The sequence below is a fragment of the Erythrolamprus reginae genome, chromosome 4, assembly GCF_031021105.1.
Source record: "Erythrolamprus reginae isolate rEryReg1 chromosome 4, rEryReg1.hap1, whole genome shotgun sequence".
NCBI classification, from domain to species: Eukaryota; Metazoa; Chordata; class Lepidosauria; order Squamata; family Dipsadidae; genus Erythrolamprus; species Erythrolamprus reginae.
Window position 1 is genome coordinate 81,305,720 of NC_091953.1, and position 26,267 is coordinate 81,331,986.

Consider the following 26,267-nt stretch of genomic DNA (forward strand, 5'->3'; position numbering starts at 1 on the left):
TGGCGTTTGGTTCGGGCTTTTGCGGGTCCTGTAAAAAGTCTCATAATGAGGAAGGAAGGTTTTTCAGGCCTCGGTGGCTCGTGCACGAAATTAGCTTCCGCCAAGCATGTTTAGGCTCGCGGGCTCGCGCGGGAACAGCCTTCTTCCCCCCCACCCCCGAAACCCTGTGATCGGCTACAAAGATTCCCTTGCTGCAACCTTGTCTTAGAGGACAACATCGACTGTAGCATTGAGCAGGAAAGAATTTGGTAGGTTGGTTATACTTTTGGACGGGGCGGGCGGGCAGGCGGGCGGGCGAAGAATATTTCCTTCCGGCAGATTGCCGCTTGCTGGAAAATGTGAGAGCCTGTGTCAGACTTCGGCAGCTAAAATCGGCATCAACTCTGCCTATGGCGCATTGGATTTATGAGGAATTAAATACTTGTTATGAGGAATTAGATACTTATTGCGATGAAGTATCTACAGTAATAAATATCTACTGGGAACCTGACTAGATGACCCTGGGACCTCTTCCTAGTCCTGCTGCGTATATTTGTGTTTCTATCTAAATATTTGTGTTTCTATCTAAATATTAAGGTGCCATAATGTTTTGGAATTACTTTTACTTCGATATTGGAAGACATCGTAGAGCCCTGGACATATGGTCTCTAATGTGTAATGAAGTAATAGGTTTTAATATCAAGCCACAAAGGCTTTAGTCTTTTTGCTTTCCTAATCAAATTATATACAAATTGTAATGCTCATGATTTTATGATGTTTTGTTTCATGGGAAATTAATTTATGCATCAGAAGGACTTTGCAAGATAGAAAAGGAGGACATCAAGTCTTCAAATCTGGATCCTGTGGCTTGTCTTTTATTTTTGTTTTATTATATAACTCAGTGTTTCCCAACCTTGGCAACTTGAAGATATTTGGACTTCAACTCCCAGAATTCCCCAGCCAGCATTCGATTTACACACCACATTGTCAATTACTCATGTTATTAAAAAAGTGAAAAGTTCAGAAATAGAAATGTAGTGTTTTTTCCCCTTCAATTAACAAACACTATCGTGCTTGATGTGGTAAACATAAAGTTTCTTCTCAAAGGCATGCTCCAGAAAACAGGGAATGTCTGTCTAGATTCACACATAGGAAAACAGGATACAGTAAATCTTGAATGTTACCAACTTAGGCAGTGGACTAGTTTGGCTCCATATGCTGATTAAATACCAATGCTCCATTACAGAACTATTTGATTAGGCTTGATAGACAACCTAGAGCATGATGGTGAACCTTTTTTCCCTCAGATACAACAACGCATGCATGTGCACTATCACACACACGTGCGAGTGCCCACACCCATAATTCAATGCCTGAGGAGGGTGAAAATGGCCTCACTCCCCATTTTCAGTGCATATTAATAATACTTTTTTACAGCCTATCTACTGACTTGGGGATGAGTTTGACAATGCTTGTGTTTTCCTAATGGCAGCTTTCCTTACTTGTGCTTTACTAATGGCCTGACCTAGAGATCTTTACAAAGGATCTGTAAATCTTTTTCTGCACTTTTTGCCTCTTTTCCCTTTTCCCTGGTGTCACAGTAGAAGGAACAGGTTTGTCTGAACTGAGGAGGAAAATAAGTGGGGGGGGGAGTGAAATCTGCCTCTGCCTACCAGCATCCATCAGTATTCATCTGGCTAGTATCCTGTCATTGTGTGAAATAGTTGAGGGGTGTTTTGAAACTCAAAAATATTTGCTACATGAACAAGGAGACAGGAAGGAGGCTTGCTGTGCCTTAGCACAAAGTAAAGAAGTACAGCTGCTTGCTGCTATGAAAGTGAAAGTGAGACTCCTCTCCTGTGCTTGGGTTTTGCATTTGGAACAGATTTATCTTCAGGTGGGGAGGGGGAGTAGAACTCCTTAGTCCCAGAGCATGTTATTAATGTAGGAAATATTAATGCTCCGATGGTCATTTTGAAAAATATTAATGCTCCGATGGTCATTTTGAAAAATCCATTCTTAGTGAGCATCTAAAAGGCAAGAGAGACTTATGTGCCAAATCTCAAGTTTGTAGGCTTTATGGTTCTGGAGATTTCATGATTATAGCGTGAGTGCTTTTATATACAGTGGTACCTCTACTTATGAACTTAATTCGTTCTGTGACCAGGTTCTTAAGTAGAAAAGTTTGTAAGAAGAAGCAATTTTTCCCATAGGAATCAATGTAAAAGCAAATAATGCGTGCGATTGGGGAAACCACAGGGAGGGTGGAGGCCCTGTTTCCTCCCAGAAGATTCCTAGAGAGGCCTCATGGAGGCTTCTCCCCACCTTTTCCGGTCCTATTTCCTCCTGGGAGATTCCTAGAGAGGCCCCACGGAGGCTTCTCCCTGCCTTTTCCGGCCCTGTTTCTTCGCAGGAGATTCCTAGAGAGGCCCCACGGAGGCTTCTCCCTGCCTTTTCCGATTACAGTTTCGGAGGCTAAGATTTGTACGTGGAGAATGGTTCTTGAGAAGTGGCAAAAAAAATCTTGACTACCTGGTTCTTATCTAGAAAGGTTTGTAAGTAGAGGCGTTCTTAAGTAGAGTTACCACTGTATATATAAATTTTGGAGCTACATTTTGCAGAAATAGGTTTCAGATCTGTCTGGACTAATAGAAGTAGAAAATTTACTAGAAAAACTGCCATAGTTTTAACACAGTTTATATAAAGGGGGAGGGCAGGTAAAAAAGTGTATCTTATACAGTACTCCAAAAAATACAGCATGTGATCTGTATTTTAAAAGGCCAAGATAGCAGCAATTGTTTAGCATATTGTATTTCTTTCTGCACATTTGGTGGTCTTTATAGTTTTTTGTAGCCCCAATCTAGTAGCTCTAGTATTATTTGATAGACATATTTTATTATATTTTAGGCAAATAAGTGTTCGGCAGCCTGTGTTCATGCATGACATTATAAACCATGGTTTATAAATTACTAGGGCAAAGCCAAACCACATTATGTTTTAATACATAGTATGGACCAGGACATCAAATTAATACATAGTATTAAGGGTTCAATTTAAGCCAGTTTGTGGGATTGTTGAGGTTTTAATTCTGGAGGTAGGGAAATTTGTTTTCCAAGTCCATTTTCAACCTAAAAAAAATGGCAGTGGGACGACAACAAAACATTGCCCTTCCAGCAAAATTATTATCTTTTCAATTATATCATCTCTACTCTTTGGAGATTGACTGTCATAGTTGACTCACTACACAGCTTGATCACAACCAGAGAACAATAATGGGAGTGGGGAGGGACAGCATTGGATTGTATGGGTGATTGGGGGGGAACTCTGGAATGGAAGTGTGCCATCTGGAGCCAGAGACATTTCCACTCCCAGGTCATCAATGCTGGGAAGGTCCAAAGCTAACAGATTGTTATCAGAACAACCTAGGTACAATTGATTGGTGGACAAAGGATCATGGGAGGATATAGGGAGAGTAATTAATCTTATGCTTTCACATGTGAAATGTTGGTGTTGCCTTTTACACTTCCCTACCCATATGGCTTTTCAGTAAAAGTTCTTTTGGAGAACAAAAATGTTTCTTTTGCTGGCTAGCATATTGGGACAGTTGACATTAAGCCAGTTCTCTCAGTAATAGCCTACTTGGACTCCACCAGAAGGACAACCTTGAGATGTCCTTCCCAAAAGCTATCTCCCAAATAGATCAGGAAGTCCCAATACCTCAAACAATTGAACTTCACCCTTCGCTACCAACCGGGAGGCCAGAACTTCTTAGCAGATGTTCTCTCTCGAATACCACAATATAACAGTGCTGGAGAGGAGGTCATCAACTCCATCATCCCTTTCAAGCAAATAGCATCATCAGTCCTCTCATCATACCAGGAAGCATCATCATCAATGTTGATCAAGGATCTGATGTGGCCATTAAAAGAAGACCTATGGGAGATGAATGGTTCCAGAAACCCAAGAATGAGCTATCATTAAGAAACGGATTGGCATGGATGAGGAGAAAGCTATACATCCCAGCAAACCGGGGAACTTTAATATTGTAACAAAGCCATGATGTGAAAGCGATAGGGCATTCTGGTTTTGTGAAAACCTTCATCTTGTAAAGAGGCAGTTTTGGTGGCCTCAAAGGAAGGACCATTGTCCCATATGTGCTTCGGTGAAGAGGCTACCCAGCAAGCCTTCAGGACTTTTATAGATGGTAGCCAGCCACAACACTCCCTGGAAGGAAATATCTATAGACTTTAGTGTAGAGCTTCTGGAGAGTGCCAGGAACACTGAACTGGGTCATTGGAGGCTTATTTTTCTAAGCAAGCCCACTTTCTGTCTTTCCCTAGGATCCCCTTTGCCTGGACTCTGGTTAAGATGCTTGTACAACAGGTGTACTGGCTTCATAATGTTCTGAAGCACATAATCTCAGATCGGGGTGTAGTTCACTTCAAAATTTTGGTGAGAAATCCTGAGGCTGGTAGATTCCTCCCAGAGCCTTAGCTCTGCTCATCATCCAGATATGAACAGAGTTTGTGAATATTCAAATGCAGTCCTGAAGAGTACCTTCAATGCTATGTGAAGCACCAGCAGCCCAATTGGAATGATCTTCTGCCCTTCACTGAGGTGCACAGAAGCACTGGGTTTACCCCCTTCTGAGTCGCCACTGGGGCAGAATTTGTGCCTGTGCAAGAGTTTTTTCAAGTCTCCTTCATCAACCTCTTTGGCTGAGTACACTAAAAGCTATCTGGCCTATAGTGCACAAAGCACTAGAGGGAGCAAGGGAAGCACAGAAGTGACATACTGACTGTTGTGATTCAGCCTGAGGCTCCTCAGGGAACGGCTGGAACTCTGCCGGATCCATGCTCAGAGGGGGAGGACGATGAACAGGAGGGGGAGGACCAGGCAGAAGAGGAAGAGGAGGAGGGAGAGCAGCCTGAGACCCCCGGGGGGGCCCTCTCCCCAGCGAGTAGCCTGGATTCATTAGATGAAGACGCCCAGGCTATCATAGATATGAGGCAGAGACGGGCAGCCAAAAGAAGGGGCCAATTAGCAAGGTATTTCCATCCCTGAATTGGTAACAGCTGGGTTTGGGTGTGGTTCTCCTCAGCAGGGTTGAAAAGGCAGGCCCGCCCTTACTATATTGTGGAGAGTTATCAATTGGGAGTCCTGTGACCTTGCTTCGATTCTTGGCGTCTCTGATCCTGGCTTGTGGCTTCGAAGGCTGAAGACTTGGGAGAGGCATGGGTTTTATTACCTCCAGTGTTGTTTTTGCCAGCAAGAATCCTGTTTTATTGCCTGGCCATCGTGAAACCTCTGTGAAGCTTCATAACGTTCCTGTCTGTAAGAACAGTTTTTGTTACCTGTGTTTGCTTTCAAATATATAAACTGCCTTTGCTTTTTACCAGTGTGTCTGGACACTCTTTTTAGTTGGTGTTGGCATCTGGGGGGACCCAGACAGAACAGTATAACTCTCCACCAACCACCAGACACCTGGTTCACAGTTTGGAGGGGTGGTTTGTTTGTTTATTCTTCCTGCTCTCTGCTGCTGGTTCCTTGTTTGGCATTTTTTGCTTTTTGGGTTCCTGTTTTTGCCTTTCACCATGGCCGTTTCTGCCGCTGACATGCAGGCTGCAGAAGAGTTGCGAAGGGACATTGCACAGTTGACCCAGACGGTCCTGGTTTTACAACGCCAGGTGGAGGATTTGTCCCAGCCGGCCCCACCCCAGGCGCCCCCTGTGGTACTTCCTCCAGCGCCTTTGCCCAGGAGGAAATGTTTCGTGGCGATGCCGGAAAAGTTCTGGGGGAACCGGCGGCTGTTTTCTGCATTCCAGAGCCAAGTGCAGCTGTTCATAAACGCCCAGATGATGCACTTCCCGGGAGATGACCACAAGGTGGCGTTTCTTTGTAGCTTGTTGCCTGGCCCTGCAGCGTCGTGGGTGGCACCTTACCTGGCTCGGGATGACCCGCTACTTCAGAACTTTGCTGCTTTCTGTGACCAGCTGCGTCACCAATTTGCGGACCCAGTGCAGGAGCAGACGGCCACGTGGGCGCTGAAGCAACTGCGCCAGGGTTCGCGCCCCCTGGCAGACTACATGGCTGACTTTCGGTCTCTGGCTGGGCAAGTCCAGTGGAATGAGGCTGCCCTGATCGAGGCCTTTCAGGATGGACTATCGGACACTATGTTGGATGAACTGGTGCATGAGGTGCTGCCCAGTACTCTGGACGCTTTGGAGCGGCATTGCTTGGCAATAGAGGCCAGGCTGTTGGCCAGGGAAGTCCGTCGAGCGGGACGGTCCAACCCCCGTGCGTCAGGCGCCCCGCCAACACCTGTTCCACGGCGGGGGTTATCGACCGTAGGCACCCCGGCTCCGGCCCCTGCGCCCCGACGCTTTCAACCAGCGCTGCCTCCACGCCTGATGGATCGTGTTGCCGCCGAGGAGCCGATGGACGTGAGTTACGCATGACCCCACCAGACCCCGGAGGAACGGGGGCGTCGGCGGGCGGGCGGGTTGTGTTTTTATTGCGGGGCCCTGGGACATTTTGCTGTGGTTTGTCCCCACAAGAGGCAGAGCACGGTGGCTGCCGCCGTTCCAGTACCCTCCAGCTCTCCCGTGCTTCCAATGGCGTCCCCCGTGCAGTTCCAGGAGACAACCCCTTGTGTCCCTGTCCCTGTCATGAACTCTCTGATGGCGGGGCCTTCGTCTGGATGTCCTCAGTCACCGGAACGGTCGGGAAACGAGGGAGACCCGGCTTGGTGGCAACACTAGGTCGGGCGGGGATCCCACTTTCTCCTGATTCCACAGCTACCGACTCCAGACTGTTTCAACACCTGACACTCGCTGTGACTCTGCATATTGCTCAATGGACTCAGACTTATCCTGCATTGGCCCTCGTGGATTCGGGGGCGACGACGAATTTCTTGGACGAAGCCTTTACCCACCGCCATTCCTTGCCCCTTTGTCCTGTCATTCCGCCGTTAACCGTGGAGACCATTGATGGGTGGGTGTTGCTGGCTGGTCCCATCCATTTCCAGACCCTGCCGATGCGGATGTGCATCGGAACTCATGAGGCCCTGCAGTTTTATGTCACCAAGGGGCTTCATTTTCCTCTCGTGCTGGGGTTGTCGTGGCTGCGCGCGTATGGCCCGCATGTGGTGTGGTCCCAGAACCTGGTAACATTCTCCAGTTTGCAGTGTGTGGACCACCACCGACATGTGTGCGCAGCCCACGGCCCAGTGGTTCCCACGATCCAGTTACCCCATTGCCTCGAGGAGTTCGCCGATGTTTTTAACGAGAAGGAGGTGGATCGGCTACCACCACATCGGACGTACGACTGTGCCATAGACCTGATCCCTGACGCCAAGCTCCCAGCTGGTCGATTGTACTCCATGTCAGAGCCGGAGCTTGTGGCCCTCAAGGAGCTTGTTGAGAAGAATTTAGCCAAGGGATTTATTTGGCCACCCAAGTCCCCTTTGTCTGCCCCTGTTTTGTTCGTGAAAAAGAAAACGGGCGATCTTCACCTCTGCTGTGACTATAGGCGCCTTAACGCCATCACGGTGCAGAATAGGTACTCCTTGCCCTTGATCCCTGAACTCATGGACCGGTTGCGGACGGCAACGGTGTTCACCAAAATTGATTTGCGCAGTGCGTACAATTTGGTCCGGATGCGGGCCGGAGATGAGTGGAAGACAGCATTCGGCACACGTTATGGCCACTTTGAATACACCGTGATGCCCTTTGGCCTCACCAACGCCCAGGCCGTGTTTCAACATCTAATGAATGACGTGTTCCGGGACATGTTGGACCATTTCGTTGTGATTTACCTTTATGACATTTTAGTGTATTGCCCGAACCATGCCTTGCACTTGGACCATTTGCGCCAGGTCCTGTTCTGGTTGCGGGAGCAGCATTTGTATGCCAAGCTGGAGAAGTGCCAATTCTTCCAGACCACCGTTGAATTCCTTGGGCACCTTTTGTCTCCAGGTGGCATTTCCATGGACCCGGGCAAAGTGGCCACACTTCAGTCTTGGCAACCTCCACGACGGGTGAAAGACGTACAACGTCTTTTGGGTTTTGCGAACTACTATCGGGCTTTTATTCCGGGGTATGCCATGTTAACCACGCCCTTGATTTGGTTGTTACAAAAACAAGTCCCGTTTGGTTGGGGGGAGGCGGAACAGCGGGCTTTTGAGGCCCTGAAAGCAGCATTCATGGCGGAACCGCTTCTGCGCCATCCTGATCCCGCGCGGCCGTTTGTGTTGGAAACAGACGCCTCGGATGTAGCGGTTGGCGCAGTGCTCCTCCAAGCCCATCGTCCCGGTGACATGCTGTTTACGTGTGCCTACTTCTCCCGCAAATTGTCTCCCTCGGAGAGAAATTATACTATTTGGGAGAAGGAACTCTTAGCGGTGAAGGCCGCCTTTGAGCATTGGCGGCATTACCTGGAGGGGGCCCGTCACCAGATTGAGGTACGGACGGACCACCGGAACCTCGAGTATCTTCAGACGGCTTGGAAATTGAACCAGAGACAGATCCGCTGGTCCTTCTTTTTCACGCGGTTCAATTTCCGTATCAGGTACACTCCCAGCGCTCAGAACTCTCGAGCGGACACCTTGTCTCGCAAGCCGGAGTACACGCATCCGAAGGAGCCGGCTCCTCTGCAGACGGTTCTACCCCCTGCAGCTTTGGCTGCAACCCAGGATCCAGTGGACTTGCATCGCCGTTTACGGGAGGCGCAGCGGGAGGATGGGTTTGTAGCGCAGAGGGTGCGAGAGTTAACACCCAATTCCCCCTGGACGTTCCAAGACGGTCTGCTTCGGTACCGGGGGCAGCTGTATGTTCCCGCTGGCCCAGTGAGGAGTCTGATTATGGCCCAGTGTCATGACTGTCCAGTGGCGGGGCATTTTGGCCTGTTCAAAACATTAGAGCTGGTCACTCAGACATTCTGGTGGCCACGCATCCAAGATGATGTGCGTTCCTATGTGGCCACCTGTGTCCGGTGTCGTATGGCCAAGGGGGTGACTAGAGCCCCACCAGGATTACTGCAACCTTTGCCCACGCCTGAGAGACCCTGGGGTGCCGTGTCCATTGACTTTGTGACCCATTTGCCTTCCTCAGCTCGCTTCACGGTAGTCATGGTGGTGATGGACATGCTCACCAAGATGGTTCATTTTGTACCTTGCACTAAGGTGCCCACTGCCCAACTCACGGCCCAAATGTTTATCAGCCACGTGTTTAGGTTACATGGGCTTCCGGATCGGGTGGTCTCTGACAGGGGAACACAATTCACAGCCCGGTTCTGGCAGGAATTGATGTCGGCCCTGAATGTGTCTGTGTGCCTCGCATCGACGCAGCACCCCCAGACCGATGGAGGCACAGAAAAGGTCATAGGGATACTGGAGCAATACCTGAGGTATGTAGTGGCGGATCACCAGACTGATTGGTCCAGGTTCCTCCCTGTAGCGGAGTTCGCTTTTAACAACTCCCACCACTCCTCGACCCGACTCACACCCTTTTTCGCCAATTATGGCTTCCATCCTCGCTTCTTTCCCTTGACCCTCCTAGATTCCCCGGTGCCTGCTGCCGAGGACTTCCTCTCGGAGCTGCAGGCGGTCCACAAGATGGTGAAGAGGTACTTGAATAAGACCAAGGAGGACTATAAGAGAGTGGCTGACCGCTCCAGACGGGATGTGCCTCCCTTGGTGGTGGGGGATCAGGTGTGGCTGTCCACGAAATACATAGCCTCTGAATTACCCAGACAGAAATTAGATCCCCGGTTCCTGGGCCCTTTTCCCATTGAAAGGGTGATCAATCCGGTGGCCTACCGGCTCACCTTGCCGGCCAACTTGCAGGTCCACCCTATGTTTCACTGTTCGCTGTTAGTCCCTGTCCCTCCCGATTGTCCGCTCCGTCCCAATGTTCCCATGTTTCCTGCCCCGTGTGTTTGTGACCACCTCCCTGAGCTATGGTACATGCCATTTTGGATTCCCGTTGGGTGGACGCTTGCTTCCAATACAAGGTGCAATGGGTGGAGGGGGACCCTGATGATTGCTCTTGGGTGGAAGCGGCGTTGTTGGACGCTCACGACCTTATTCGGGATTTTCATGCCCGGTTTCTCCAGAAGCCATGTCCTCTCCGCTGGCAGGTGGGGAGGGGCCTTCCGAGGAGGGATGGTGTTGTGATTCAGCCTGAGGTTCCTCAGGGAACGGCTGGAACTCTGCAGGATCCATGCTCAGAGGGGGAGGACGATGAACAGGAGGGGGAGGACCAGGCAGAAGAGGAAGAGGAGGAGGGAGAGCAGCCTGAGACCCACGCGGGGGGGGGGCCTCTCCCCAGCGAGTAGCCTGGATTCATTAGATGAAGACACCCAGGCTATCATAGATATGAGGCAGAGACGGGCAGCCAAAAGAAGGGGCCAATTAGCAAGGTATTTCCATCCCTGAATTGGTAACAGCTGGGTTTGGGTGTGGTTCTCCTCAACAGGGTTGAAAAGGCAGGCCCGCCCTTACTGTATTGTGGAGAGTTATCAATTGGGAGTCCTGTGACCTTGCTTCGATTCTTGGCGTCTCTGATCCTGGCTTGTGGCTTCGAAGGCTGAAGACTTGGGGGAGGCGTGGGTTTTATTACCTCCAGTGTTGTTTTTGCCAGCAAGAATCCTGTTTTATTGCCTGGCCGTCGTGAAACCTCTGTGAAGCTTCATAACGTTCCTGTCTGTAAGAACATTTTTTGTTACCTGTGTTTGCTTTCAAATATATAAACTGCCTTTGCTTTTTACCAGTGTGTCTGGATACTCTTTTTAGTTGGTGTTGGCGTCTGGGGGGACCCAGACAGAACACTGACAAGAAAGAGGGCGTCCCAGAGAGTTTAGGATAGGGGAGGCGGCATACCTGTCTATGAAGTTCCTCTAGGTGGAACAGCCTTGCAAGAAGATGGACCCTAAATACAAAGGTCTTTCCCCCATTACCCAGATTGTAAATCCAGTGACAGTGGAATTAAACAAATGGGGACATTGATTCAAGTAACTGCTTAGTCAAGATGTAAATCTGCTACTGGGTATTTCTACCCCCCCCCCAAAAGATCCTTGTAAGAATAAATGGGAAAAAAATAATCCCATGCAAACTCTCTGAGATTCCTAGAACAACGATGGAACAGTAAAATCCTTATGTCAATAAATTATTCAATGGATATTTATGTATACAAATGCAGCTATTAGCTGTAGTATTTTAATAAGCGGTATAGTAGTAGTGGTAATTATTCATATACAAAGGTAAGTTTTCTTTCATACAGATATATATAAGTTGCAAGGTGTCATTTTGACTGCACCTGGTATGTAGTCTAAAGGAGAAACTTAATATCTGCTTTTTGTTTTGTCTGTTGTCTGTTGCCAGCAAGAATTGCAGTTCTGCATATTAATGAGTGAATGAACCACAAGCAACGGATACTAGGGAGAAAGAAAGGCACTCCATCAACCTATACAGTACCTAGCCACACTTTCCATGTTTCGTAAAGGATTGTGAGGAGATTAGAAATGAGGAGCAGGAGCAATTCTGGAGTCCGCCTAGATGGCTACGCTCGGCTTGTTCAACAGACAATTTTGAATCATCAGGTGAGTATTGTACATTACCGGTTATGATTTGGTACATCTCTCTAGATTTGTTGGCTATATAAATAAATGTACTGTGTCAGATATTTGAGGTTATTTAGAAACCCCCCCCCCAAATGTATGGCATCCAAAGCCAATGAGAACTTTATAGTGTTCAATTAGAAAAATGGGGGACAGGGAGAGTTCATTTGAACCCAACTATTTCCTCTATCACTGTCTTTCCTCTTAATCAAGGCTTTTGTGTTTTTTGTTTTTGCTTTTTAAAGTAAAAGTTTTTGCAGCCTGATCAAAGTTCAAGTCCTCTATTTTTAAAGAAGTATTAAACTTTAGTTTTGTATAGATAGATGTTTGTGACCAAGTGCCAACATACTACAAGAACATTGATCTTATCTTTGGTTAAAATCAGAATCTTTGTAGATTTATGAGTAATTCTACTAATGATTTAAATGGTTTAGAGTGAAAAAGCATGTGCCTAAAAAAGAAATATCGTCTCTACTTATGTGGCTCCATATTTTTGATCTTTATATAGTCTGTACCTGAAAATAAGGCCCACCCCAAAAACAAGCCAAAGCCTAATTTTTTAGTTTGGGCCTATGCTGAAAATAAGCCCAGGGGGTTGAGCGTTGCCAGCACAAGAGGCAGTGAGCATGTGGGGTCTGATGGTGTCCAGCAGCAGCTGCAGCCTGCCAGCCTCTTTGTGCAGTGCAAATATAAACAAGTCCGAGCTTGGAGGCAAAGATGTGGGGATGGAGAAGACAGGTGATCCAGATGTGCTGTGTAGCTGCCTGACTCATAGGAGGCTCACGGGAAGCTTGTGCGATGTCACAGGCACTGGCAGCAAGCGGAGGCATAGCATGGGGGATGGGGGAGGCAGATCCCGACTATTCTGACACAGCTGCTGGACCAAGAAACACAGCACAAGCAACATCTGAACAAACTTTGTTTCAATATTCACAAACTACTAAATATCTGTCTTAGCAGTTGTTTGTAAAGTCAATGAAATAATGAAGCAGTCTTTTTTGGAGCAACAGGTGTTAATTAACCTTCTTAACAGCCAGCAAAAGTCCAAGCAACAAGAGCAAAAAGTCCAAAAAAGAGGTTGTCTAATAACACAATCTTACTATTGTTGGCAGAATGCCCAGGAGCAATTTGCAGGAAACTGGACATCTTCCAAACATGAGCTGAACAGGAGTTTTGAAGTCAAAAGACACAACGGGAATGAATGAAGTTGTTTCCTGCAAATTGATCAGTTCTTTTCCTCACTTAAACAGGCTATGGGAGTGGCCAATTAACCATAAGCCTTACTCCCAAGTAGACGTTCTCCTCAGGAGCCACTCCTGCCTTTAGACAGCTCTGTGTGCATGCACATTGAGGACAGGATCCTCCTCCACTTCTTCATCTTCTGCCCTCATGGCAGTATCTGGAGGTTCTGAAGGCCCTGGCTGAATCTCTGCCTCTGGCACCAAGTCTTCTTCAGTCTCCTCACTTTCAGACTCTGGTACCAGTTGCACAGGCCAAAGGCGAATCACTACACTAGCCTCTCGCTGTCTGAATCAGCTACCAGCTGCATAGAGATGGTGGGGTGGAGTGGGTAGTGCGTTGGGATCACCTCTGCCTCCACCTGGCTCTGCTGTTCATTTTTCATCCAAAGGGAGACCAAGCTTTGCCCGCTTGCAAAGAGGGTGGAGCTAATCACTGCGGAGAGGGGCGGCATACAAATCTGATTAATAAATAAATAAATAAATTTCAAACCATCCCCTTTACAAGCATGCAAAGCTATGAATCTCCGTTATTTCTCCATCTGGGCGAAAAGTGTTTGGTCACCTATGCAGTACTTGGAAATGGAGTAATTTGCAATTAGGACAGTAAAACAACTAATATTTGAAAAGCCAGTATAGCAGAGAAAGCAGTAGGTTAATTTATTCTATTGAATCTGGTTTAAAACTAATGCCCAATATTTATTTATCAGATTTGTATTTATTTTATTAGATCTGTATTTATTTATTTATTTATTTATTTATTTATTTATTTATTTGATTTGTGTGCCACCCTTCTCCTCTGGATGTGATTATTGAGATAGCATTGATTGAGCTTGTTATTACCTTTAGCAGAGTTCAGGCAGGGATAGTGAAACAGCCCTTTTTAAAATCTCTCTGTGGCTTTTGATACTGTTGATCATAATATTCTTCTGGAGTGGGATTAGGAGTAGGAAGCAGGTGTACTAAGGGTTTATCTATTTTCTCTGTATTGAGGCACATTTGCAGGGGAGTTGGAGACTTCTCCTTGGAGACTTGCCGTTGCCCATCATGTTTAGCATCTTCATAAGACCACTTGGTGATGTCATACATTATTGGGAGATCAGCTATGTCTTGGCCAATGACCAGCTAGATGATGTTGGAGAGATCTTGTCTCAATATCTAATATCTAAAGTATGCATTTGGGTGAGAAAGAAACATGGGCTTAAGTTTAACAAGATGGAGCAGCTATGGATATTTCAACTCTCTTAAGTTTGGAGTAGTTCCTTCTTCCCTCCTGAACAGGATTGCACTCCCTCTTCAGGACTGGTAGTCATTTTGGGGTGGCGGGGTTTGACTTATACCTCCTGCTTGAACTGCTATGATCAGAATGTGTTTTGCCCAAATTTATCTCGTGTGTGTAGTGCCATATGTAGACAGGGAAACCCTTTATGTCAGTCATGCTTTGATCACTTCCTAATTAGACTATTATATTGCAATGTGGCATCTATAGACCTGTGCTACTTCCAAGGAAGTTACATTCAGGAGCATGGTAAGGAAATCTTTCTGAAATGGTGACCCAATAGGTCCTGGGTTGTCTAGCAACTTCTAATATTGTATAGTCAAGAGAAAATCTTAGACAAAATGACAGTGTTAGAGTTAATTATCTTGCCTTTATCGTAGTGGATTTGCAGCATACAAATCTAAATAATAAATAAATAAATTTTCCTGCAATCTCATACTTCAACCTGGTGAGGCTTACCAAGCAGCAACTTAGAATGTCTTAATTATATATAAAAGATTTCTGTTCACCAAAGGGAAGTAAATGGGACTTTGTGGTTATTGTCTCAGTATGTTGTGTTTTTCATTTATTCTTTTTTAAAGTAACCCTATAATGTAGCTGGTATTGTTTCCTAACAGACTTTATATATGTTAGTTAATTAAATAGTAGTGTGCCCATAGCCATCTGCCTTCATTATAAAGATTAGATTTGAAAAAAAAATCTTCCTAATTATCAGTTTTACTTCTCAACCACTATGGAACAGTAACTCTATATCCTAAATAGCTTCTTATTTTCCTTCCATTCATTTTTTTACAATTTAGAATCCAGTTACGGGACTACTTTCTGCCAGCACGGAGCAAAAAGATGCTTGGGTCCGAGATAATATATACAGCATTTTGGCTGTCTGGGGCTTAGGGGTGGCCTACAGGAAGAATGCAGACCGGGATGAAGATAAAGCCAAAGCTTATGAATTAGAACAGGTACAGATTGTGATTGCACTTATTTCCTTATATGTGAAATATATTCATAGGTAAATGGTACCCATGCTTTCCTAAAAATATGTCCTTCATTTTAAATACATTACAAAATCTGTTAATTTGGGAGTAAAGTTAAAATTTGAGAACTGAAGAAAAGAAATCTATGAATAAACATAGATTTTAAATAACAACTTTATTTTAAAGCTTTTGGTGTGCCATCTTTTTTTAAAATTTTATATATCTTGATAAGTTTATCATAAATTGACAGCATATCTTTAATATGTCAAAATGTTATCTAAAACAGAGTTTCCTAATCCCCAGGTCGTGACCCATGCAAAATTGGCTGCATGAGTGACTGGCCAGAGTGTGTGCGTGTATACATGCAGCTCAGCTTGCATAAGCGGCAGATTGGTGGATTCCCAGCTGGGCTGTCAAGCTGCAAAGATTAGGAACCGCTGATCTAAGACAAGCTTTTTCTTAAATACTGGAAGAGTTCCAAAACACTGTATATAAATGCATAGATCTAAATATTCAATTTTTTCATGAACATTGATCATGTTATACTGTGGGTATACCTTCTAAAAATTAAATTGGATAGTACAGTAGTGATTTTTCTTTTTCTTCCATAGAATGTTGTAAAACTAATGCGGGGGCTCTTGCAATGTATGATGAGACAGGTAAAAATCAACATGAATCTTTATTAACTTAATTTATAAGTATTGGCATAAAATCTAATTAAAGTGATTGTGAGTTTTGGTGTAAAGAAGAACACTATTTAGTAGCCCTGGAGACCCTCTAAGATTGTGGGGGAAAAACTATTTTTGACAGTGTGATCCCCTCCCCCTTTATGGGATGGGAAAGAGTTATAATCAATGTATTAATTTTCTGTAATATATCTGTTTATAGTACTATTTTAAATGGTTCCGAGGTTCCCCTCCCTGCCTCAAAATCAGACCAAAATTGTTCAGTTCCAGTCAATATGTGTCAACTATACAAATGCAATTTATAGATCACATAAGTAAATAACAAATATGCTTTCTTAGCTACAGTAAATGCTTAGTTCCATCAAGTCGCCTCAACTCTACCCCAAATTAAAAGACTATTATAAGATAAGATAGTTAGATAGACAGACAAGTAGATAAAGGAAAATGGGAAATGATGCCTTGTTTAATTTTAGATTGAAATTAGTTGTTTAGGTAGCTTTTTTCTTTAAGTAAAACTTCATTTTGTTTGCATTGATAAAAACATGAACATGGATTGGTTTAGTAATTGTATCAAACTCAGGTTTGTTTCCATGATATTTTAAGCATGATGTATTAGCCACATTTAGAATAATTTATATCCTTATTTAGCAGCTGAGAATTAAGAATACTACCTAATTCTGCTAATTTCAAATTTTGTATTTTTGCTAGTTATCCCAATGTGATGTAAAATACATCTGATTACAGAGTGACTGAAAGTTAAGCTTTCATCTTTTTTTAAAAAAAAATCCAAGATATTACTGTTGTAGTAATATGCTGCCACACTAGACTGAATGATACCATTCAAAAGTAATATGGTCAATTAAATTAGGGTTTTGATAAATATTTTGAATAAGAATGAAAAAAAAAATGTCTATCTGGTGTAGTGGTTACGTACTGGGCTAGAAATGGGGAGATCTTAAGTTCTACTCTTGCTTTAAGCATAAAGCCAGTTGTTGTCCTTATGTGGTTATTTATTAAATTAATCTGTCTTTGAGCAAGTTACTTTCTCTTAACCCTTTGCAGTGGCAAACCATTTCTTATATTTAGCCAAAAGCCCTGCAAGGACTAATCCAGGCAATTGATAAAAGTAAGAACTGATTCAAAGATGGGCACATCATGTATGCAAAATGCTTTATTAAACTTTTGTTAATTAAAACTCCTGAAATTAAACTCTGCAAAATTTGGGTCCTGAGACAAAATCATAATTATGAAGGTTTATGCTTCAAAAACTGATTTTGGAATGTTGCCTGATTTCCTTAGGTAGATAAGGTTGAAAAGTTCAAGCACACTCAGAGTACTAAGGATTGCCTGCATGCCAAATATAACACGGCCACTTGTGGAACAGTAGTTGCAGATGACAAGTGGGGACATCTACAAGTAGATGCAACCTCTCTTTACCTTCTTTTCCTGGCTCAGATGACAGCATCAGGTAAGCTATGTCATAATAATAGTTACCTTTGGAATTTTCTTTAAAAAGTTCAGTGTTATTATATCAGCTAGTTGTAAACAAAAATTAACTTCAATATTTGACCTATTAATTGTTTTGCAATACTCAATAAGCAGGAGTGGATAAATTGGCATTCATGCCTGTAGTAGCTGTCTAAAATTCTTAGTCTTCATCATCCTTAACAAGGTCATCTATTATGTTGTTTTCTGAAATATTTTAACTGGGTTTAAGTATAAATTGTAAACAGATTTTTTTGTAAAGATTGTATTTTAAGGAAAGCACCTCTATGCCCATGCTTTTTAAAAGAATTGTTTATGTGAGAAATTTCCTATGAGAATGGTAAACTACTGAATGGAGTAAAAACACAAATAGTTCATTTTATTGTATGTGATTTATGTTAAATGTCTTAATAATGGTTCTTTCTTAATCAGGATTGCGTATTATTTTCACACTTGATGAAGTGGCCTTTATACAGAATCTTGTATTTTACATTGAGGCTGCCTATAAAGTTGCTGTAAGTATTTTCATGGGCATTCCAAATCCAGAATTTGTATAATTTGAAATCTCCCTATCAGAAACTTAATAATCCCCTATTGGAGAGTGCTTAGTTACTTTATTCAAGACATCTCTTTAGCCTAGCTCTAGGAAAAGAGAAAGGAACATACAAATCTAATAAATAATAATAATAACATGCTTTGGGTCCTCCTGTCCAAATTTCAGAAATGTAAACTGCCACAAATCTTGTTCCAGTTCTGGAATACAAGGGGTAACTATGTAGCTATGCAATCTTGCATATAGGAAGGGCTTTAAATGCTATTTTTTTCCTCAAACCAAAAGGCAACCGTCAAAGAATTTCAAATAAAGTCCATATAGTCAGCCTACCTAAACCAATCCTTATAGCCTTCCTAAATAGGTTCTTCACTCTCCCCATGTTCATTGTGAAGAGCCTGGTTGAAAAGAGATAATCTGAAGATGTTCATAACCAAGTCCTGTTTCTGCTTCCATCTCTTTTTCATTTCCTTCCTTATTTTACATTATTTTTCCATATTGCCAAATCTTAGTGTTCTTGTCCCACATTGTCTCTTTGTTTTCCTTTTTTTAGTCCAATCATACCATTTTGTCCATGTATTCTAAGTCCTTTTGTCCTTTCAATTCAATAGTTAATTTATCCATTTTGGCACAGTCATATATCTTCTTCATTATTATTCTCCGGGGGCACTTGTGTGTATGCAATCCTGACTGCTGTCACAATGTGCAGTATTAAATATTTAATATTTTTAGGCTATTGTCTTCTAATTATATCTAGTAGAAAAAGGTTAGTGGTATACTCTATCTTTGTTTCTGTTATGTCTGGCAGCTAGTTATCTATTTTCACCCAATACCTTTTTACTTTGGGACACAACCACCACATGAAGACAGTGATGGGCTTCTACGGGAATGGTTAGGGACGCAGTTCTGGTAGCAAAATTTGGAGCTCCACCCCAGAGCACCCAATTTGCAGTGAAAGATGTTGAAACAAAATGCATAAGCCATGCCCACAGTATGGTAGTAAAAAAATTGGTAGCCCATCACTGCATGTGGAAGAAAGTACAGTGATACCTCATCTTACAAACCCCTCATCATACAAACTTTTCGAGATACAAACCTGGGGTTTAAGATTTTTTTGCCTCTTCTTCCAAACTATTTTCACCTTATAAACCCAAGCCGCCGCCACTGGGATGCCCCGCCTCCAGACTTCTGTTGCCAGCGAAGCACCCGTTTTTGCACTGCTGGGATTCCCCTGAGGCTCCCCTACATGAGAAACACCAACTCCGGACTTCCGTGTTTTTGTGATGCTGCAGGGGAATCCCAGCAGGGGAATCCCAGCATCGTAAAAACAGGCGCTTCGCTGGCAACGGAAGTCCGAAGGTGGGGTTTCGAGGACTTCTGTGTTTTTGCGATGCTGCTTCATCTTACAAACTTTTCACCTTACAAACCTCATCCTGGAACCAATTAAGTTCGTAAGACAAGGTATCACTGTACCTTGCTCTGTTTTGCATTTCCAACAGGCCAAATTTAAGCTTGATTATATTTTAGCCAATTTTGTTGGGGCCAAATGCCAGCGGTAGAACATTTTATAGTGATTTTCTTTTTATGCTGCTGATTTTGTTATTGTATAGGTCCCTATTCCAGATTTGCTCCCATTGTGTCTGATGTCCTTTGCCCATGTGATCATTGGCCCCTTAACTATATCCTCGTCTCTATCGAATTCTAACAAATAGTTATATAATATGAAAATATTTTTTTCTTCTGGGCCCATTAATAGTTTGTGCAATTGTTGGGTTTTCATATCAATGCCAATTTCTTCTCTGTCCTTTTTATACCTCAATTGTACTTGAACATAGGGCCACCAATTAATTTTTATGCCTTGTTTTGCCTTTCTGGAATATGGGGAGCCATCATATTTGAGGAGAAATATTTTTCATCTGCTCCTCATGCAAACACTCATGTATGTAATCTTGAACTAGAGCCTATAAAGTGACAGTTTTGAAATTGATTGACTTGGTTGGCAGCCCCATATTGTTTACAATAATCTACATATATTTTGGATCTGTGTTTTTAAAATGTCCTTGCTCTTTTTTTCTTGTTTTGTTCCAGGATTATGGCATGTGGGAACGTGGTGACAAGACAAATCAGGGCATTCCTGAATTGAATGCAAGCTCTGTTGGAATGGCAAAAGTAAGAAAGTTTCTGTTTTTTTTAATTAATTAATTTACAATTATAGCCACGTATGAGATAATTGAAATTTAGAGACCTATATCTGTAGACTTAACAACCTTATTTCTGAGTTATTCACATGCTTATTTCTAATCTTGAAATAAAAAAAGTATTGTAGTAACTGATAGATTTGTTACTGTTTGATAAGGATTTGATTAATTTTCTGGTTGTGAAACAGGGATGGGTTGCTACCCGTGTAGTAGGCGACTGCACACCGGTAACGGCCACCACATTGTGCAATTTGTGCATGACCGTTCCGATGCCAGTCCTATGGGCACTGCCATCTTTTTTCTTTAATTTTTTGTATCTTTTTTGTTTCGGGCACATGTGCAGAAGCAAAATCTCATTCCACATGCACGGAAGCAAAATATTGCTAAAATCTCATGTGCATGTGCATCTCCTTGCAAGATTTTGGCGTGTTTTTGCTTCCTGCGCATGCTGATAACTGAAGCTGGGCAGCCAGTAATAGCAATCCACCCCTGCTGTGAAGGTAAAATATGTGCAAACAAGCCAGTAGATAAGAACCAACTGAATTTTTGGTAGTAGCGAAATCAACAAACTAGATTTTTTCCATCTTTAGCTGCAGGATCAAAATTACAAGATGTATAGAAGTATTACTAATCATAGATTCATTGTAATTCATATTTTTGACCAGGCACAATTTAATGATGATCTCATGCTAATATACCTCAATATAAATTGGATTGTTTTTTATTTAAGTTGCTATTTTCACTATATGATAGTTGTGTTAGTACATATCAACTAGGGATGGTATAAAGATACTAAATTGAGTCACCTTGAAGAAAACAAAATCATTTCTAGATCTACCTGGTTTTGTGAAAATTTGGTTTTTAAAATTAATACTTAAAAATCTATACTTGGAATTGGAAAACACTTAACATGACAAAGCATTAAAAACTGGTTTCATAGTGCTCAGGTCTGTGGATGAAGTGTTTCTTTTGTGTTAATGCAGCTGAGTTGATTGCAAAACATGTGCAACTGCTTTGGAAATTGGTTCTGATGGTCATTATTCTGGTTGCATTAATATTTGAAAATAAATTATTTAAACTCATGCCTTCCTGTTGTAAATATAATGCTTAGCACTGCCTTAATACTTAATTCTTTTTAACAGTTTTTGCATAAACTATTTAATATCTGGTTGTAACTGTATGCTCACTTACATGGGATAAATTCATCCAAATTTAAATTACTTTTACATAAATTATATAGAGATATTCTTTTTTAGAGGGGGGTACCTTTAGTCAGTCATGAGTCCTGAGAACTGCCTGGAGCAGTCTCTAAAGTTTTCTTGGTAAGGTTCTTCAGAAATGCTTTGCATCGCATCACTGAAGGCTTTCAAAAAGAGACCAGACAATCACTTGTCTGAAATGATATAGGGCAGTGATGGCGAACATTTTTGGGTTCACATGCCAAAAGAGGTGTGTGTGGGTGTGCTAGCATGAATGCATGTACCCACACCCTTTCCCCTCCCCCCATGAATTCATAGCTCCCCCCCCCCCCAGCGCGCTGCCCCCTGTGCATGCACACAGGCCTTTCTGAAGCCTGGTAGATGAAAAAAAAATGCCCAAATGGGCAAACTGGAAGTTCGGGAAAACACACTTCTGGTTTGCCATTATGCTGTTTTTTGCACTCCGGAGAGTTCAGGGAAGCTTCCTGAAGCTCCGGAGTGCAAAAAACCAGCATAATAGTAAACCGGAAGTGCATTTTTCCAGACTTCCGGTTTGTCGCTTGGGCAATTATTTTGCCTCTGGGGCTTCAGGGAAGGTTCCCTGAAGCATCTGGAGGGTGAAATGGCCTTTCCCAAGGCTGAAAAATCAGCTGATCAGCGCACGCATGCATGCTGGTGCTGAAGCATAGTAAAGTCTCACGTGCCCTCCAATATGGCTCTACATGCCACCTGTGCCACCTTTCAATTGTATTATTTTATGTTCTATCTTCATTGCTTCTTTTCTAGAACTGAGAGAGAATAAGTGACCCCAGGCTATCTAGCTTTTTATCTAAGGTGGAACTAAAACTTACAGTGCTCCAGTTTCTAGCCTATTGCCTTAAGCACTACACCAAGCAGCCTCAGGGATACAGGATGAGTTAAAACTCCTTAAGTAATAATGAAAATTGACAAATGTTTTTCTGAAGGCTGCTTTGGAAGCAATTGATGAGCTGGACCTGTTTGGAGCTGGAGGAGGACATAAGTCAGTTATTCATGTGCTCCCAGATGAAGTTGAACATTGTCAGGTAAATATGAGTCTTTTTCATAGAATATCCAAGAAACTGTAACAAAGTCCTTTTAAAGCTATTAACCAAACAATATATGAGAAGTCAAGGGATATGAGGGGGGTGGAGGGTGGAGAGGGGGTGATGAGACAAATATGAATTTCCTTTCATGAATTCTGAAATGTTTATATTCTCCAATTTGTCTTCCATACTTTAAAACAGTATCTGGTACGTGACTTGAAGGATTAATTATAATCAGTTTTACATAATCTATTTCTCAGATCTCTTGCCAGTTTCTCATTTAAAAGAGCTATTTTAACAAACCCAAAGAGCTTGGATGAGAATTTTAAAGAGAAAAACAACTCAAGAATCTTGGGCAACACTGAAAAATATCATAAAAGCCCAGTCCAACACAATCCCACTGAAAAATAAAAACAAGAAATCCAAGAAGAAACCAGCATGGTTGCACAAAGATCTCTGATAAACTGAAAGACAAAAAGAATAAATACAAAAAATGGAAAGAGGGACATATAACTAAGGCAGAATACCATCGGGTAGCCCGAGTCTGCAAAGATGAAAGCAGAAAAGTAAAGGCTCAAAAAGAACAAAGATTTGTAACAAAAGTCAAAGATAACAAAAAAATTCTTTCAACAAATAAATAAATAAAAATTCAAGGAAATTGTCGATCACTAAAGAGAGAATATGGCAAGGAAACAACAGGAGAAAAAGCAGAGCTGCTTATCTCATTCTTTGCATCAGTCTTCACAACAAAATAAATTATAATCCAACCTACCCAAAACATAACTGTAAAAGAAAGACTAGAAATAAAAATTAAAATAAGCAAGAGACTGGTAAGGGAACACCTATTCTTTTGATGAATGATCTGGATGACTATAAGTCACCAGGACCTGACGGATTACATTCCAAAGGTCTAAAGGAGCTGGCAGATGTCATATCAGAACCATTGTACCATATCTTTTAAAAATCTTGGCATACCAGAGAACTACAGGGGATTGGAAATGAGATGATTGGTTCCCACCTTCAAAAAAAAGCAGGGGGGGGCACTCAGGAAACTATAGACCGATCAGAATAATAAACAGATAATTAAAAAACAGATCTGTGAACCTCTAGAAAAAATAGTTTTAACTGAAAGTCAGCCCGAGTTTCTTAAAAATATATAATGCCAAACCAATCTTACTTCATTCAAAGTAGCTTTCAAAAATCTTGCAGCACGAGGGAACTACCAGAAGACTGGAAAAGAACTGATGTGATTCCCATCTTCAAAAAAAAAAAAAAAAGGAGGATGAAACTATCCAGGAAACTATAGACTAATCATTCTAACATCAATACCCAGGAAGATACTGGAAAAGATAATCAAAAAACAGATCTGCGAACATCTAGAAACAACGTAATAGTTACAAGTCAGCATGGGTTTGTTAAAATCAGATCACGCCAAACCAATCTTATTTCATTCTTTGACAAACTGACTAAATTAGTAGACTAGTGAGATGCTGTGGACATAATATACTTAGACGTTAGCAAGGCATTTGACAACCTAACTTCTTGGTAAGCTAGAAAAAAGTGGCATAAATAGCATCACTATCAGATGGATTTGTAACTAGCTAACAAAAAGTACTCAACGAGTAGTACTTAATAATAATAATAACAACAACAACAATAATAATAATAATGATAATATAATATTAATAATTTATTAGATTTGTATGCCGCCCCTTAGGCCCAGTACTTTTTTAAAAAAATGGTGGACTTTTTCTTTATTTATACATTTTTTCTTCTTTAAAATACATAAATGCTTAATGAATCAGAAATGGTTATTGTTTGGAACCATTTGTTCATACAAAATATTTATAAACTGGTAATGAGAGTAATAACTATGATCAAAACAGTAATAATTTGCTTATTTATATTAAAATTCTTACATCATTTACTTCTAATATGCAATAGTGATCTTACTGGTAATAACGATACTACTACTACTACTAATAATAATTGTAATATTAATCCTAATGTTTCCTTACATATATAATATAATTTCTTGCATTCTTTTATATATATTATTAATCTTTCATCTTCTAGTTTCCACCTCTTATCCAACCATTGATAGAACATATCCCATGTTTAAAAGTATTCTGTTTCTTCCTTATCCTTTATAATTAATGTTAATCTATCCCTCTCTGCATAGTCTAATATTTTTATAATTATAATTTCATCTGTAGGTGTGTCTTCGTTTTACCAATGTTGTACAAATATAATTTTCCACTGCTATCAAAACATGTATTATTAAATATGTAGTCCCTTTCTTATAATTTTCTGGTAATACACCTAACAGAAATATTATGTGGTAGTAGGAACCAGTTACATTTCCAACATTTTACGGAAGAGCAAGAAACATCATTAGGGGCCTTGAGGCTAAAACATATGAAGAACGGTTACAGAAACTGGGCATGGCTAGTCTAGTAAAGAGAAGGACCAGGGGAGACATGATAGCAGTGTTCAAATATTTGAGGGGCTGTCACAGAGAAGAGAGGGACAATCTATTTTCCAAAGCACCCAAAGGCCAGACAAGAAACATTAGATGGAAAGTAATCAAGGAGAGATTTAACTTAGAAATAAGGAGAAATTTTCTGGCAGTGAGAACAATCAACCAATGGAACAGCTTGCCTCCAAACGTTGTGGGTGCTTCATTACTGAAGGCTTTCAAGAGACTAAACAGCCACTGCCAGAAATGGTATAGGGTCTCCTGCTTGAGTAGGAGGTTGGACTTGATGGTATACAAGGTCGCTTCCTATTCTATTCTATTCTATGGAATGCACAGTTTAGGGCATGTTCTTCAACTTTCAACTTGCAAACATTAGGGGTGCTCAAAAGTTATGACATGCCTTGGGAATTGTAAATATATTTTGGTTACTTTAATATAATTTAGACGTGCTTGGTAAATAACTACATAAATACCATAATGCTTTTACATTTTGTTTATATACATTACAAATTGCACAGGTAATTGAGTGAAGTTTCTGATGAAAATGGTTTTCAGTTGATTGCTAACCGTCCTATGCTGTTGCTTGAGGAATCAGGCATGGATGTATTGGAAGATAATTTATTGGAGACTGTCTTGTTCATTACAATTTAGAATCCAAACTAGCACTATTTTTACATCTGATAATATACTTTGGAATGAAACTAATGGTTTTTGTTTTATTTTTGTTTTGCTGCTTAGTCTATTCTATACTCCATGTTACCAAGGGCATCCACATCAAAAGAGATTGATGCTGGCCTCTTGTCCATTATTTCTTACCCAGCCTTTGCCATAGAAGATATGAACATTGTTAATGCAACGAAAAATGAAATTATCACAAAGTTGCAAGTACGTCTTTAATTTTAAAATAAGTATTTGATTAATTTCTTTTTGAGCAATATATTCAACTTTACTTGTTATGAATGGATAAGGTTTATTCGGTATGATTAAGAATAGTAGTTTATATAAAACCATTCCTGCATCATAAACAATTTATATCTTTACAGGGACGTTATGGCTGCTGTCGTTTCCTTCGAGATGGCTATAAAACACCAAGAGAGGTTGGTTTGCTGAAACTTTCTAAGCTTTACAACTTAAATAATAAATAACAATGTTATGTCAGTTTTACATGGAATGTGCCTAGTTTCTGAATAAACATTAAACCTTGCAATATTATAAAATGCTACATTCAAAACTTGGGGACTCAAGCAAGTCTATATTTGCACAGACAAAGTATTTTTTTTAAAATGATGATGATGATGATGATGATGATGATGATAATGATGATAATGATGATGATGATAATAATAATGATGATGATAATAATAATAATAATAATAATAATAATAATAATAATAATAATAATAATTTATTCGATTTGTATGCCGCCCCTCTCTGAGGAGAGTGCCCTGATTTCATTTCATTTCATTTTTGGTTGAATCCTGTGTGCTTTGAATTTTTCTGATTAAGCCATTGATCTTTTT

At 41.6% G+C, this 26,267-nt stretch overlaps 1 protein-coding gene across 5 annotated transcripts in view; it reads left to right on the plus strand.

Annotated features, from left to right (window-relative positions):
- Positions 1-26,267, plus strand: part of PHKA2 (phosphorylase kinase regulatory subunit alpha 2) — a 105,111-nt gene continuing 78,844 nt past the window's right edge. For all 5 annotated transcript variants that reach the window (XM_070750744.1, XM_070750745.1, XM_070750746.1 and 2 more), the window contains exons 1-10: positions 1-248; positions 11,360-11,577; positions 14,913-15,071; positions 15,698-15,745; positions 17,072-17,240; positions 17,690-17,772; positions 19,896-19,976; positions 22,170-22,268; positions 25,486-25,632; positions 25,791-25,844. In XM_070750744.1, the coding sequence (XP_070606845.1) occupies positions 11,500-11,577; positions 14,913-15,071; positions 15,698-15,745; positions 17,072-17,240; positions 17,690-17,772; positions 19,896-19,976; positions 22,170-22,268; positions 25,486-25,632; positions 25,791-25,844 (918 nt within the window). In that variant the 5' untranslated portion in view covers positions 1-248; positions 11,360-11,499. The remainder of the gene's footprint in view (positions 249-11,359; positions 11,578-14,912; positions 15,072-15,697; positions 15,746-17,071; positions 17,241-17,689; positions 17,773-19,895; positions 19,977-22,169; positions 22,269-25,485; positions 25,633-25,790; positions 25,845-26,267) is intronic.